Genomic DNA, 17,046 nt, shown 5'->3' on the forward strand with positions numbered 1-17,046 from the left:
AATAGCCCTATCTAGAATGATGTAAGAATTATCATGGGTGTGTGTGCATTGTTATTTCATTTTTCTTAAATTTGCTATATAATCCATGATTACTCCCATAGTTTTTGGCAAGCATATCGAACTCTTTACTCTCTTTCTTTCTATTGAGTACACACAAATGCAAAGGCCATTGGCTATAAAAAAAAATGCAAAATATTACAAAAACTGTAATTATTGACTTGGTCTGTGTTAACATATAGGTACATCCAACTAATTTAGATGGGATCATCATACAATAAATCTACACACCTGACAGCTTGCTTTTTATTTATTTTTGTTTGTTTCTAATAAAGTAAGCTCCCCAAACGCATGTCCTACCTGGTAATTATAATAAGACAAGTCAAGCAAAAATTTTCTAACATATCCAAGAGGTCCCCATTGGCATGAATCAGTAAGAAATATTATGGTCCTCCAATTGGAGAATTTAGACCAGCCAGGCTCGGGAGATTGATTCGAGACCACTCCTTTTCGTCCACCCCGACGTTCTCCTGTTTAGGTTGTGGCTGAGAGCGAAGCCTTCCTCCAAAATCCAAATTTAAGGGGGATCCTCGCCCGGCGCCGCCAGTGAGCGCGCGCCACGCAACCGCGGGCACGGACTCTTCTCGAAGCCATTCTCTCCGGGCTTCGCCCCACCACCACCCCTCCGGGCCCCACCACACCCGGGCCGAGGCCTCGAAATGTTATAAAATTGGCCAGCAAAACGCCGCCACCGTACCACCACAAACCGCTCGGCCTCTTCTCGCCGTCGTCGAGCTCATTCTTCTCTCGCTGCTGCCCCCGTGGGAAGAGACCGGCGGCTTCGAGGAAGAGGACGAGGAGGAGGAGGGTTTCGGAGAGGGAGGAGATGGGTGGGAGAGGGCAGTAGTGGTAAGAGGGGAATGAGAGGGAGGGCAACATGCGAACCATCTGCGACGTCTGCGAAAGCGCCCCCGCCGTCCTCTTCTGCGCTGCCGATGAGGCTGCCCTCTGTCGTTCATGCGACGAAAAGGTCTCCGTTCTGGAACCCCCCCTCCTCTTTCTCTCTCTTAAACTGAATTCTTTGGGATTTTGTCGCTGTTGGAACCATCAATTTTGCAGATATGATGTTTCGAGCAATTGGTTCTGTCACGATGGTAATTAAATTGTGATAGAAGTTGGCTTCTCGATGAAGATCTTTTCACATTTTCTTCTTTGGCTGCTATTTCGAGTGTTTGAATGAATGTGCGTGGTTTGGTTATAGAACGAACTTTGAGGGTTGAGGATGTTGGGAATCGTTTAATCGGTTTTAAGAGAGAGAGAGAGAGGGCTTCAAAGGAGCGGTAGGGGATCTGAATGTGGCTAGTTTGTTGCATGGTTGTTTATTTGCTGGTCTTCTATTCATAACATCCGTCATTTTATATATATATGGGACTCTTATAGGATTCTTAATTGTGTCGATGGATTGAATGAAAATTTTGTGGCCAGATACTTGTGCATTGTGCACTTTCTGAGATGTCAATCTTTCTCCCTTTACCGACTAAAAGGAAGTTGTTGAACTTTATAGGTTAAACTTAATTCTTGTTCCTAGCAGTTAGTTAATTATTCTCTGCAAATTTTTGGAAGTGGAGTAACAAATTATATTCCTGATGGCCCAGTATTAGTATTTTGCACATAAGGTGTCTATTATATTCAATTGTGTATCAGACGTTTAAAAAGTTGCTACCTTTTATCTTTTTGAGGGATTAAGAACAATTTGAGGTTGCAACTAGGGTTCTGGTTCAAGTCCTGGGTGTTTTTGGACCTTGGTAATTATATCGTGGTTTGTCTCCTCCCTTGAAAAAAAGAAAAAAAAGGAAAGAAAACAACAATTTGAGGATGCTGTCTATGTTAGATCGTTTAGCTTGTATGATACATTTATTTGATTTATTTTATTATCTCAAGTAGTAATTGCTATTTATCAGGGATATAGTTCATTGATAGTGTCTATAGACTAGGCTATTTTCCCTCTTTAGGTGTTAATTTATAAATACATTTTGTGTGCGCTTACACTGTAAGTTCATTTCCCATAGGTGATTATTATATATCTGAGGCTGCAGCTTTCTAGAATATATTAAACCATTGAACTTGCTCCTAGCTGTCTTCATTGTTTTTATGTACAATTCCAATGCTTATTTCTTAAGTGAATAGGTATCTGAGTGGTTGTTGTATTCGGGCATGCTAAGCAGCTTGGGATGTCTGCCGTGAGAGATCTGCCCCTTCAATGTTGATTGCGAAGATTGGCTTGGTCTTACCTTTACGAAGTAGGAATGCGGTAAGAGTGGAATGGGGATTAAGTATTTAGTATTTTGTTAAGACAAGGTTTTAAAACTTGATTACAGTTTTCTTCTGCTGGGTAGAGTTTTGGTTTTTGTAGTTTTGGTGGTTTCACTTAAAGTTTCAGAAGGTTAAAAAAATGTCAGTACAAAACTGAAAAAGAAAAGAGAGTGGAAAATCGAAAGAATCAAGGCAAGTTGTTTCACATCTTTTTTATTGTATTTCGAGTAATCTAGGACACTAATCTGTGTTGCTTATTTGATGAACTGCCATACTCCTTTTCACTTTGTCAATTCAATGGTTTGACACACTACACATGCCCCAAACTAGTAAGTCATAAAATTAAGCAAGAGATAGAACATGTACAAGATTTTTTTTTTCCTCCATTTTTGAGTGCTTGGAAGAGTTGACAATGAAGAGAATGAGTAGGTGCTTCCTTGATAAGTTTTTCGCACTTAGTCTTGAGCATGGCCTTGATGGAATCATGCCACTTTGACCATCATTGACGAGTCACTAGAACCAAACTGATGTAGTTCTTCCTTTAAATCCAGTAAAAATGCAGTTGAAGCAGTTTCATTCACCATTAGTCTCCATTATGATGTAAAACCATGTCCAACTTGCATAGGTTACTACGTGCACTTAATCATATTAGTTATGCTGATGCGTTATTCAAATATACCAACCTTCTAGTCCTCTTAGGGATTAATACCTAAAAGCTTAGGAAAGCAACATATTTGATCTTCTCAGTAGATATGAGGCAACATGCTTACTGATGTACTAGATCAGCAAGACATAAATTAGAGTTTGTCCACGATTTATGAATAGCATTCATTTTTGTCAAAAGATTTTGTTGGAACTCTACTCAGTGAAATGAGATTAGTGAAGTCTTTCAAATTAGATAAGCTTTTTAACAACATGCTTATCTCCAGAAAAAAGAAATCACAGTTTTGGTAGGTTTTGGTTAAAGCTGATGAAACATTTGAAACCAGCTGAAACTGAATGAATCTCATTGAAACCAAAATAAATAAAAAAAGGTCATTTTAGAGTTGGTCTGGATCATAACCGATATGCTTCTATCTGATCATTCTAAAAGTGATTTCTAGCCTGTAGCTGTTGTTTTCTGAACTTTAGCTGATTTGGTCAATTGGATGCATTGAGGCTGGGCCAAAAGTTCAAGATAAGTAGAGTAAGTTCTAATGTCATTTGCCTCTTCAACTTCTATGTGAGTTTAGTTGGTTCATCATCGTTTTAACAGGATCATGTTAGACAATTTGATCCTACCAACTGTATAAAAGTGCATTCCCAAGTTTGTCTTAGAAATACCCCTACCTTCAGAAAAAAAACACAACTAGGAATCTCTCATGGATTGGGATATTGTTACTAGTCCTACTTGGATCTAATTACTCTGTACGAATCTCACTTCTTAAATGCATAATTCCATCAGTGTACCATGAAGAGATTTTGAAAATCTCAACTGAATGAATTACTCTTAAACTCAGTTGACACTGCTGTACTTTTAGATCTATGTCCAAAAGCATCCCATCCCACGAACTCTGTCATGCACTATGCCCGCTAATCTCCATAAGCAGACTTTACATGATCTGGTTCTAATAAGAATCTCAAGATCTTATTGGCCATTAATTCCAAATTTCATGCCCGGTCATCTGTTTCCATCCCACTCTAATCCATGGGTGTTACCCCAGTCCTGGAAGTTCTCTTTCCCTGTCTCAGTATCTTTCTCAACCCTCCCATAAGCACTACTTGCGGTGATGCCTTTCGTATTGAAGCCCCATAACATATTTGTGTGGTAGATTGATATGAAGCAAGGAGCAATGATTTTTTTCTTTTTTGAATGTTCCTTCTGGAAATGGATGTCTTTTAAAGCTTGACATATACTTGATGCAGAGTGACTCGAGCTAAGCTAGTAATAGTACAAAACTATCATGCATGGATTTCAGTAGTGGTCATTCTATCCATTATTGGATGTATTGGAAAGGTATCAATACTGCTTCACCCCTCAGACCAATGTTGTACCGAGACATTTTCTTATCCTCGTTTTTGTTGTGGCAACACAAGAGGTGTACTGTGTGTTGGGATGGTACAATACCTTATCGGTTCATATCATACTACCAATATGAGTACCATACTGATATATAAAACTTTCCATCATGTAGCAATAAACAATATAATTAACAGTGATTAAGAGATTAGCAAGCCATTAAAGGGTAAAGGATTCTAAATAATAATTCTAAAGTGATTTATATATTGAATGTATACCTAATATTTATGAATTACAGGTACCTATTCTTTGAATTGTTATTACCTAATTGGTCACTTTGAATTTTATTTATGTATTATTATTTTTCTTTTTTTTTTTTTTTGCAGTCATTATTAAGAATGAACAACTTTATAATCATTTTTTTCCTTCAAAATGTGCACTTGTATGTGCATATTTACTAGTGGCCTTAAATGTGGGATGCATCTGAATCAATAGTTATTTGTTGTTCCATAAATGTGATAGATTTGTTTGCACTCATTATTTTTTGTTATTTGAAGTATTTAAGATTATATCATATAATGAATGGTGACTGGGCTAGATCATCCATTATCTTTTCCTTTTATTGATATTTGAAATTAAATTTTAGATATGGATAAATAATCCTGAAAATATATTGCATTATCAAGGCTTATGGTTTCCTGATTGGTCCTAAGTTCTCCCTTTTACCACTTTTGTACTTTTCTGATGTTGGAGGTCATCAATCATCAGATTAGAATGCTAACATTACCTCAAAATTATCTAAACTATTCTGTTCACTATCTAGACAGTCGGCAGGCTGTCGTGTATCATGTTCTGAAGCTCTCTCACCTTTTGACATGTCGATATTATCTAGAACATTTTTAGCATTACCTCAAAATCTATTATCTATCCTGATTTGCACATAAAAATGTTTATAGCTCTTGACTGTCCTCATTTGGAACTATATTGAGTACTTGTTGGCCTTTCTTATTTCCTATTTTTAGATATTTTCAGAGCTCTTATACTTGTCTCCAATTATTGATGCTTATTGCTCACTTTTTTCTTTAGCAAAACAGTGGTACAAGCCTGCCACACATTTCATTGAGTTATGAAATGAGAACATAAGGGCCCAAGGGCCACGGAGGCCCAAGAGGAGGATTATACAGGAAGATTACATATTCCAGGGAACCCCTTTCCAAGTGCACATAGGTAGAACAAACAGCATACCCCTAAGGCTCATGAAAGTCTAGATCAAAATGTGAGCAGGTGTAAACATCAGATCGAAAAATTCTTTGTTTATTTTTTTACCTTGTATCCTGCTTATGGTTTCTGTTTGGACAGGTATTTGAATCTGCTTCCTTCTGGCTGTTTCCTTTAGAAAGCCTATTTTGGCTTCATGTTGACCAGTTCATGATGTTGTGCTTGCCTTATTGTGAACATTCGAGTTCAATTTGAGCAACTATATTTTGGTTATTCACCCTCTATGTTTATCTTGGGGATCATGATCTGTGAGACCTTTTTTAGTGGCTTTAATGTGTTACTTGTCTCTTCACCCATAATGTGCATGACATCTGGTGCATGGTCCCTTATGGCATATGTTTCTTTTATTCAGGAACCAAATTGATGAAGATCTGATCATATTTTTTATAATTGGAGTTCTAGATCTGTAATTCATCATAGACCCCTGTTATCTAGAAGTCCGCTAATGCATGTGAATACCTTTTTTTGTACTTGCAGCTAAGTCAAACCATGTCAATTTCTATCGTATTTGTACTTAAGAGGATGAGCAATCCATTCAAGAGTAGCATGCCATGACCTGTAGCTACCAGCAGAAGCTCATGCATATGATTGCACCATCCATATATATGGGTGTGAAGATCTTGGGGACATCAGTTCTTTGTCCTGATGTGCTCTTGTTGTGTTGCTCCGGAGTCATTTTTTGATAGTGACCCCTCATCTGAAGGTTACACTAGCTAATTTGATTTTTAGACTTTGTACCTTGATTGTCCATTGTGATCCTATAGCTGCCTACAAGATTATCTGTTGCTTTTCGTACAACTTTAAACTTTTAGCCTCTCTTTTTCCTGTAGGTCTTTTTGATGTATTTATTGCAAACATTTGCCATTGCAAAGAACCCTTAAGGTTGACCAGTTCATGATATTGCTGGCATGGTATGTGTTATATGCTCCATGCCAGTACTTGGCATGCATGTGATGGCTACATGCCAAGCACTAGCACACATCCGGTATGATGTCAGTGCCACATATTAGTGAGGTACTAGCATGGTGTATGCTATGCTATGTTTTTACTCAAAAGAACATAATATTCTGTATCATGCATGCCAACCAACACATTGATCCATGTAAGGTCCTACTTATTTGGAAAAAAAAAGTACAATTCTACTAATGATTACAATCATAAATAAAGCTTTATCACTACAACTTATCAAAGATCATCAGAGAATCAGATTAATGTGGTCTTTAGACTAAGCCTATTATGTTAAACTATTTGTGATCCCTGCAACATTTGAGTTTTCCAAAATTAAAGAGATGTTTCAGAGTACAAGATCATTACAATACAATACCAAGGTTAGGGCTTCTAATGGGTTGTATTAGATTTGGTTGTTCTTTCCATTATTTTGGAGCATTGAAATTGACTCATGCATTTGTGGCTTAAACTATGCAATCTTGGTAAATGCAAGGGGTAAATTTGCTAGTGGGCTCAAGTAGATTAGCACCGAATCATTGTAGGTTGGGTTGTGTGTGGTCTAAGTCAAGTTTTTTACTGGGGTCCCTGCTTCAAAATAGCGAGAAATTATATATCTAGTTGCAACGATGATGCAGATTTATCCCTACGAAAGCCATGGTCTCTGGATAGTAATCAATCAAAATGGATAAATTAGTAGAAAAAGAAGAGATTAACTTCGCTTTGTCAAAAAAATAGTGGAATCTTTTCTTACATGATATGGAAACAAACTTGCATCAATATTAATACAGTTTTAAAATGGGTTTCCCATTATTTGATGTATGGTTGTAGTCAAATGATGTCTTTATGTGTGTGTGTGAGAGAGAAATGGAGATGAAGAAGGAGAGGGAGAGAGGGGGAGGGGGAGAGCTTGGTGTCATAAGTTATATGCCATCCGTAGTTGAGCCAAAGATCCTGGTGGGTTGCAAAATGTATAGTGGTCTGGTCTGCTCCAAAACATTAGACTTGTGATGAATGTCTAAGAACAGTAGTAAAGAGGAGAATTTTTGTAGAATTCTTAAGCATATTTAAAAAAGTTTTGGCCATTGAATGGATAGCCAACAGCCAAGACCAAATATTTCTTCTTCTTAGCTATTTGGTCTGGGCCTTAAAGCAAATTATTAAACTGCTAAGAGATTATGTAGGCCATCCTTTTAAACATGCCCCAACTCCTAGCTACTCTTTAACCAACTGCCCCAAGTACCTATGTGCACATACCCATTACTCCAGTAAGTCTGCACTTGCATAAAATTGCATTTTTTTCTAGTTATATTTTCCATTGGTTATTTTAGTCGTTGTTACATATTGGTGTCCATCCTAATTGCACTCTTGCACTCACTATACATGTTCCTCTAAATTGACACACATGCCATTTAATTTATAGCACCTAAATTTTACACATGTTCTGTCACTTGCTATTCTCACCTTATCTTTCCTTATTCTCACTGCCCTTTCTAGAAACTTCATCTTCACATGTACACCTTGGGACACTTGGTGTACTAGCAATAAGATACTAACCATTGTCTAGAAGCATCGTATGTGCTCTCTCTCATACACTTACCTTATGCAGTAACATATGCAGCACATGACATCTTTGTATGTACCCTTTCTGAAAATATGTAGAAGCACCTCCACACATAACTATGACAACCAAGGTTCGCTATCCTCTCCTTGTGCTGCATGTCTAAAATGTGCAGCCCCATTCTAGTTTGCCATCCCTACACCGTTTCTTCTCCCTCAACTTTTATATTTAATGGGAGAGTCTTATCTCCTGGTTGTTGCTATACTCTCTGTCCTAGATGATGTTTTCTTAAAAAGTAAAATTAAGGATATATTGGGACAATGTGCATAAAGAGATCATATGTTTTGTATTAGAGACCAAGGGACACTCTGCGTTGAAGTGGGACAACCATTGATTTTGAAAAAGCAAAAAAGAAAAAGGAAAATTGGGATGATTATTTGCTTCTGTATATCTCATGTTTTCATGTTACTCCCCCTCACCAAGGAATCCCAAATATCCCTTCACCTCTTTCCACGTTATTTGAGGTTCAATTCATGGAACAGTCAAAAACAGATTCTTTGGATTATAACTAGATTACCATGGGACAGCTATCAATAATTTTTGATCTTTTCTCTCCCCTAATCCATTTTATTGCAGCTGGACTCTCTTCTCTATTTTTTCTCAAGCATAATTAACTTTCACATTACATTCTAATGCTAATCACCTTAGATCCATATGAACATCTCCAAGGCATCCATGCAATTTATTTCTGGCCTATCTGTGCGTGTTGTGTTTAATTTCAATGTGCACTAGATGTGCTTTATTCTAGTAATACAGAGGTGGAGTTCACCTCTTGATAAATGGATGCTCTATGTTTGGCCCGTAATATGGAATTGGAGTTCTCCTCCTGATAACTTTGCCCTCTCTCCAAGCCAGGATCTGCTCCATGTATAGGCTTTGCATGGATGTTTTATGTTTGGAGCTTAGGTGGAGGAAGTGGCCAGGGTCATGCTAGTGGTGCTAGATCCCATTCACCCACCTCTCCTCTCCCATTTTCTCTCTCAGTCTCCCTTTTGCATTTTTTCTATTCTTTTAATATTTTTGAATATATTTTTACAGGACTCTCAAAGTGTAAAAAGGTGGATTAGATTAGTGGCCCCTAATATTGGTTAGTGACTCCTTTGGTTATTAACATAGACTTCATGTACATGCTGGATCAGCTGAAAATAGTCAAGGACTAGCATGATTGATGGCCAATATATGAGCTTTTGCATGGCATTTATTAAAATGGGTATAACTCTCAATAACTTGTCAGACTAGCTATTATGTCCACTTTTCTAGATTGACATTCCAAGCTGGATTATTTTCTGCAGATGGAGTCCATTAATCTCAGTTTTGCCCACTAATTCCATTGTTTCATGGATTAATGGAAGACCGGAAGTGGAAACATTTAGAAAATTTGTTTCTTAATTACATAAGCTAAATAAATCTGGATAACCTTAGAATTTCATAGGCATGTTGTATGTGGATCGTAGATTCTTCTTTTGGAATCGGGGAGATTGGGGATGTATTTTTATTAGATTTTGCAAGAGATGTTCTATATATGGTGGCCTAATTTTCACTATTTTTTAAAGAGAAGTTATTGTGAAGTAGCTTCTTCCGGTTTTACTCTGCTTCAATTCATTGTTCTTCTCTTTTTCCCCATAACACATGGTTTAAACCTGCTTTAAAAGGTACTAGAGCCTGATTGGTCTGTGGTGACAGTGCTTCGTTGGAACAAGATGTTAGATAGTTACAGGAAGAGCCAAAAGGAGGATGCTGATCTAATTCTTTAGGAAGAGCCACTGTGAGTTGAACTTAGATCTCTGTGACGTCAAGATATAAGAATTGAGGAGAGGGGTAGAGCTTTTGACCATGTACTTGGTGAAGGTTGATGGATGGAACTCATGGATTGGAATTGAGAATTGTCTGGTGACAGAATTATCTTCATAATCCCATTTCATGACAGGTATCTATGTCAATTGTCAAGGACCTTATGCATGGGGTGATTAATCTGATCAGCCTGATTGAGAAAACTGGTCAATTCGATTGTTGGATACGAGTTCAAGGTAGATTTGACCAAATAGATGGGAACTTCTGCACAGGGTAGTGTTCCTACACATATACATTTGGCCTCATGCAATTTGTTTGAGCATAAAAGTATTATTCAGAAGCTTAATGTTAAGAAACTTGTATCGAGGGTAGCTTACATGCTTTTGAAACTCTGCAGAAACTTGAACTTGCATTTGGTTTTTTAGTGCTTCCTTGGTTCAAGTGTTCTTAATTTACCTGCTTCATTGCAGCTACATCTGTACCTGTTCCCGGTTCCGGCAACTAAGTTCAGAAGAGAGCTTAGGAACTATATATACATAAAAGGCACTTTGCATAGAAAAAATTGGTTTCTATATGTCATAAGTAATAGATGGCCAAGGGGACAACATAGCTAAAAGCCTAAAAGTGAAGAAAATTTATGAAAAATAATTCAATTAAGTGATTATATGAAACCATAGTTGCTGCTTGTTAGCTAGCCTTGTTACTTGTTAGGTAAGCATGCCAATGTTAACACCGTTAGCCCCTTGCTCTGCTACATTTCTCCTCCTTCCCCTTTTGCTTTTCTTCCTCTTCCCTTACTGCTGTTCTTCACCTACTCAACAGCTTACCTCCACCTTCTTTTGCTAGTTCTTGCGCCACCTCCCACTGGTCCTCAAGTTGCTGCTCCTTTGCCCCTCCACTTACTGTTTTCACACCAGTTGTACTCCTTTCTCATTTCTTAAGTTGTGAGAGCATAGAGTGGTAGATTTGATGGACAGAGGAAACAAGGAGGAAAGGGAGCTAGCAGGAGGTTCTTCAACATGTCACTTGGTGGGAACTTGTTAAGATGCATCATGCAACATGCGATCAAAAAGGAGGTTAAAAACAGTGCAATGGAAGGGTTGAAGTTCTTTTAGATGGATGGAGTGTGTGATTTGGAAGAAATGAAAGTGTTCCATGAAGCAAAGTAAGTGGATGGGAGCCAAGTTATGTCATGCTGCAAAATGAGGGATATCTGTCTGTATCACAGTTTCTGTCCTCTCATTCACTCTAATTATTTTATGAATATCCAAGAATCTTACGCATGCATCGTTGATCATTTGAGGCTAGGATGGCTAATGTCATCGTGAACTCAATCAGTATACTTTTGTCTTGAAAATATGTGTGCCTGAGGCTCTAAGCTTATGATCGGGCATGATCAAGCTGAGACGAGCTTGGTTCTTTTATGGTACTGTGGATAGTTAATGAGCCTAGTGCATCACTTCTAAGTTGAAATAGAATCTATGTGATATTTATTTAGCATTTTGGTGTAGAATGATAGGAGTCAATTACACAAATAATTTTCCAACGTACATGTTTAAAATACCAAAGGCAACTCATTGATCTATAATTAAATCAAACAAAGAATCAAGTCTTTTGAAAGATAAGGCTGATCCTACTCATATTTTATACAATTTAATTGAATGTACATTGATTTGATCTTCTATAGTTCTTTTACAAACTACCTGCTAATTTTGTGAATAATTTTCCAACGTACAATTTAAAGCATGAATATCAACTGTTTCATATTTTTCATGATTTGTTAACTTATTGGTGTTGTAGGTGCTATGTGTTCATAGAATTCATTAACTAGTTATTTATAGATATAAAACCACCTAGAAATCAAAAAAAAAAAAAAAAACTAATACACAATAAAGTTCACAATCTCGGTATTGGATCTCATGCTAATACCATCCTATTACTATATCAATATGCTCAGTATGGGGGCTAGTTCGGTGTATCGACATTGGGTATTCCCTCCCTATCACGTACTGGAATGGTATCAATACGATGGGTACACACCACTACCGACTGGTACAACAAACCTTGCACAATACAATACTTTCAAAGGCGCTAGGCAGAGCTTGGATTCGATGATAAAAGGTTACTTAGGAAAATCATAGATATTGGAAAATACTATGTAGTTTTTAGAATTTTGAAGCCAAGTGAAATTCTCAAAACTGATTATAGCATTCAAAAAAAATGATCAAATCAAAACTGAAACTCAAAAGCATGGAAGAAGTTACTTTGTGATCCAAAACATAACCTATATCTCTTTATCTAGCTTTCCTTCACCACTACCATCATCTTCCTTTTCTTATTCTAAAGGCGTAGGCGCCCCTTAATTTTTCCTCCTTGACCAGCTCCGTTGGCTTATGCTTGATATGACAATTTAGGAGGTAGGATCCACTAAATTGGTTTCCCTAAGTAGGTCGAGCAGCTTGGTCAGTTGACAGGTTGGTTAAGTGGCTCAATAGAAAGGCTACTAAAGATAGACAGGTAGGCAAGCTGAGTTATTTAAGACATTAAAGGAAAAGAAAGTAGTACTCACTATTTGAATTCAATAAAATTACTTAAAAATTCAAATTCCTCAAGGACTAAAAGGTGATTTGAAATGTTAAGGTATTTGTTAAATTCTAAAGTTTCATTAATTATGGTAACCTAAATATTACTAAAACTTAGAAGTCCAGTACAAAAAGTTTTATAGATCAGTCTCTGAGGCACATTACCTATTACAGTACTATTCAGCACTTGGCACATTGATAGAAGGCTCATTTCAATCTTACACATGTCCATGCATAGGAGGGCTGTTACATTTCCTCTAATTTCTGTATCATATGAATCCAATTAATAATTTCTAGGTAGCTTTTCTTGTTGGTTGAGATACTAGGTTGATACATGTGGGGACTACAACGTGAGGTCATGGGTCCTCCACTGGTCAAGCTAGGTAAGGACCAGTTATGAAGCATGGATGAAGACAAGCGGCTAGGCATCACAAAGCTGTCATGACAATGGTCGAGATAAAGAGATTCGGAGAGTGAGGAGGAGAGATGAAGAAGAATGGATGGGGATGATAGAATAGATACGGGGGATTGGACATGAGGTGAGGAAAGATGGGATTGGGCTGATTTGTTGCTGGACTTTTTTTTTTGGGTTACTTTTAAGGTTTAAGGCTTAGAGCTCAAGTAAGTAAATGATACCTATAAATAGTATAACTTATTCATACATATAAAATTCTGACATATCCGGTCAGAACACTTTGACCAGCTAGTGCATCAAGTTTGTGGACCCATATCCAAAGGGGATCAGGTGGGTAACTTGGATATCTAGGTGCAGTCATGATTGCCATCTTCGCATAATTATGAATTTTTTTACTTAGATATTAAATTATTTGATGGTTATAGTTTTACTCAAGGTCCACATAATTGGAGCTGGGATCCAATGCCGGTCGGTCGGTGGTACGAGTCAGTACAGATTTGTACCGAACTGGAGTGAACTGACTTAGAAGAGAAGAAATGAACTGAGAAGGAAAAGAGAGAAAGAGGGGAGGGGGAAGGGGGGATTGAGGGAGGGTGGCGGAGAAGATGCCGATGGTGGTCACAAGCGGACTGCAAGCACGCTCAGAGGGCCGACAAAGCCTTCGCTTCTTCTGCCAAATCTCGATTGAGAGAGAGAGATAAAGGGAGGAAAGGGAAAGAAAAGGAGGGAAAGCCGGTGGAGAGGCTGCCAGAGTGCCTCCAGCAGGCCATCGTAGCCATCGGATGGCAAAATCATGGCCTGCGGCTCTGCAAGCGTGACATAGGGGCGATTGTCATTATTTCACAGGATTATTTTAAAAATTTTTGACCATAGTGAAGTCGGTACACCCATTGCTGGCTTCACTGTTTCTTCAATTTTTTTAGAAAAATTTCTACAACAATAAAGCTGGTAATAGGTTTGCCGATTTCACTATTCATCATTGTTTTCAAAAAAATGCAATGAATAGGGGCGACCTATTGCTGGCTTCACTATTCATTATTGTTTTCAAAAAAACATGATGAACAAAGGTGGTCGTCCCTATTTCGCGGCCGCGATTCTGCCTGTGCCTTTTTCGTTGCTCGATGGTCACAATGGCCACCTAGTGCCCTCCGATGGCTTCTTCGCCGGTTATGCCTCCGTTCGATGCTGTCACTCGTCCTCTCTCTCAATTAAATGTCCTATCAGATGACACCGAGTTGCAGAGGCCTTTGTGGACCTCCAGCAACGTTGTCCTTTTTTTCCCTCCCCTCCTCTCTCTTCCTATCCTTTTCTCTCCCTCATTCATCTGATTTGGCTGGCCGAACCATCCTGGTTTTGCAGCCGGTATGGCTTGAAACACCCCGAGCCGTCCGGTTCAGGATGGTTCGGCGAATGCTGGTTTCCCTATTTCATGTTGCCACACGTATCCATTCTAACCATATCAATGGTGCTAAATGTATTCTATGTTTTGTTTCATTTTAGAAAGGTGAGTACTGATTCCATATATGCTTAAATTCCAATAGTTTTTTATTTATTTAACCATGTATGCATACACATATTTTACATAGACCTTGTGTGGATGGACAATATCTACTCATGTGTCATCTTAGTTCTGTGCCATATTTTGATAAATATCCTTTGATATGCCTCTTTTATATTGATAAATATCCAGGTCTGTATGCATTTCTGTGAAGACAGATTCCTATTAATAGTATTGGGGTTGCAATCCTATCTTTCCAATACCAAAGATGGTTGTTTTATATTATCGATGCAAAGAATTGGTCATGATATGCTATACAAAGTACCCAGAAACTGAAAATCAAGCTTCTTGAGGGTCATTTATCTTTGAATCAATGGTCCAAAAGTATTCTGTCTCTGTATACTCTTTCAATATGATTTTTGGTTTAAAGACACCAAAGTTAATTGACTTTTGGTTCATACATTTTTTATGATGTGTCGGTTGCAATCAGTCGTATGGATCCAAAATCATATGTATTTCCATCCATTTTAACGTGATAGGGCTATTGATACTGTTTGTGTCCACTTGATGTATAAGATGCATGACCTCCACTACACAATTTTTAGTTTCTAGGATTTTGGTATGCCCTCAATCTAAAACAACCGTCAAAGGTTTTGCAGGTGGGTTGAGTCCTCAATCCTCGAGGAAGGAGAGCATTCCATGTTTGTGAGCACATCTGTGTTGTTCCATCTTGTTTTATATATGCAGCTTCCTAAAAGTAGAAGAGGAGATTAAAAATGAAAGTCTATTCTAATCTAGTAAAGCTGAGTTGATGGAGTGCTTGGATCATGATGTACCCCTTAACCCTTCTTTTTCATAATCTTCGAATTTGGTGCAGGTCCACATGTGCAACAAGCTTGCTAGCCGACATGTACGAGTAGGACTAGCTGACCCTAGTGAAGTTCCCCGCTGTGACATATGTGAAAATGCACCTGGTATGTGTCTCCTAGTTTTGTCTACTTTATGTTTAGTTGTACTTAAAAATTAAAAATTTTCTTTGGGATCTGGATGTAGCTTTCTTTTACTGTGAGATAGATGGAAGTTCCCTATGCTTGCAATGTGATATGATAGTGCATGTTGGAGGAAAAAGAACCCATGAAAGATATCTCCTATTAAGGCAAAGGGTTAAGGTTGGTTCACCATATTGAAGTATTTATTCAAACTTCACCATAATGCATCAAAATTGCAATGGTTGTTTTCTTTTTTTTTTTTTTTGTACTGTATGAACCCCTGAGGTAACCGTCAGTTATTTGTTTTATAGTTTCAAGGTGATAAGCCAGGCCACATAGAAGATCTATCCATGCATCCGAAGGACCAAGTTGAACAACAGAGGGATCACAATCAGGTTCCTAAAATGATAATGAGAGAAAAACTGCCAAATCACCAGCTTTCTACTGATCCTGCCATAAATGCTAATAGTGATGGTCGTGGAAAAATTAATTCGAAGATGATTGATCTAAACACGAGACCTATACGAACTCATGGGCAGGCTTCAAACACCCAGGTATGCACATCTTGTTTTCTCATAGTTTCTTACCAGTAAGAGAGCTTGGATGCAGTCGTCTACCATCAAATTGTAGCCATGATTATTTTCTCAAACAAAAGCCCAATGATTCACTACTGATTCATTGTTTCATCATCCTCATTATAAATGAAGACTCAGGAAGTGGATCATTTGAGTAATAGTAACCATGATGCTGCGGGTGTGGTTCCTTCGGGGCCTTTCCAAAGAGATGCAGAGTAGCAGCATGGTGTATCCAATGCTCATTTCTGTACATTTTCTCTGTTTTTTGCTAATCATTACTTTGGAAATGGACAGTCCTGGTTAGACATGTTTAGGCTACATGGAAGGCACGCATAATTTATGTTGCAATGAGTGGAATGTAATGCATTGCTTTGATGCTTAGTAGTTCATGGGTCTTGTTGTACAAATGTGAGAAATTTCTAGTTTACCAACCTGTATAGCCACATCTTACTTCCATGATGAGTGTGATGCAGTCCAAATAATAAGGTCCAAAATAGTATAAAGAGCTTGCAACTGTAAATTGTATCAGTATATTGTCACCTTTTTTCTATATATTCTGCTGGAGTCTTCTCATTTTCTTCAGAGGTTTGAAATGTATCTTTGAAAATTTCAACAAATATTTATATGGAATTTAGAGATACTAGTTCTATGCTCGCTCGTGTTGCCCTGCCTGCACCAACATGGTACACGTGGATTACACCAGCAACACTGTTTTCGCTTTACATGCAAATCATACATATACTCAACGATAGATAGACAAATAGTTTCATTTAGTATGCTCTTACACAGAATTTAAGGGATGGGAATGCTTCTTAGTACTCTATAGAGTTGCATTGAGTTCGGTGCTGTGGGCTCTTGCATCTTTCTTCTGGCTTGCCTGATTAGTTCGGACGGAGTTCATGATGGATAGCTAGGACATACTCGTTGCCCTGACGTCTCCGTCTGTTAAGTCCAGTTAGGGTTTTAAATCACCTGAGCGGTTTAACTTTGCGCACACCTGTTGATCAAATTTGATGAGTTTGGAAGATTAAGAAAGATCATTA

At 37.9% G+C, this 17,046-nt stretch overlaps 1 protein-coding gene across 5 annotated transcripts; it reads left to right on the plus strand.

Annotated features, from left to right (window-relative positions):
- The first annotated feature begins 555 nt into the window (after positions 1-555).
- Positions 556-16,576, plus strand: LOC105035541 (B-box zinc finger protein 19). 5 transcript variants are annotated; one of them, XM_010911131.4, is made up of 6 exons: positions 556-1,027; positions 2,185-2,308; positions 15,317-15,413; positions 15,493-15,608; positions 15,740-15,982; positions 16,136-16,576. In XM_010911131.4, the coding sequence occupies exons 2-6, from the start codon at positions 2,258-2,260 to the stop codon at positions 16,220-16,222; spliced, it is 594 nt and encodes a 197-aa protein (XP_010909433.1). In that variant the 5' UTR covers positions 556-1,027; positions 2,185-2,257; the 3' UTR covers positions 16,223-16,576. The 5 variants fall into 5 exon arrangements, with proteins under 5 accessions (XP_010909433.1, XP_029117815.1, XP_010909430.1 ...); XM_029261982.2 differs by having other exon boundaries at positions 2,223-2,308; XM_010911128.4 differs by lacking the exon at positions 2,185-2,308 and adding an exon at positions 15,099-15,144.
- Positions 16,577-17,046: the final 470 nt, after the last annotated feature.

Source organism: Elaeis guineensis, chromosome 12, assembly GCF_000442705.2.
Source record: "Elaeis guineensis isolate ETL-2024a chromosome 12, EG11, whole genome shotgun sequence".
In the NCBI taxonomy this organism is placed as follows: domain Eukaryota; kingdom Viridiplantae; phylum Streptophyta; class Magnoliopsida; order Arecales; family Arecaceae; genus Elaeis; species Elaeis guineensis.

Coding starts and splice junctions, on each gene's coding strand:
- LOC105035541 (XM_010911128.4), top strand. CDS start 918: ATGAGAGGGAGGGCAACATGCGAACCATCTGCGACGTCTGCGAAAGCG. Junction 1,028..15,098: donor GTCGTTCATGCGACGAAAAG/GTCTCCGTTCTG, acceptor AAGGTTTTGCAG/GTGGGTTGAGTCCTCAATCC. Junction 15,414..15,492: donor CATATGTGAAAATGCACCTG/GTATGTGTCTCC, acceptor ATCTGGATGTAG/CTTTCTTTTACTGTGAGATA.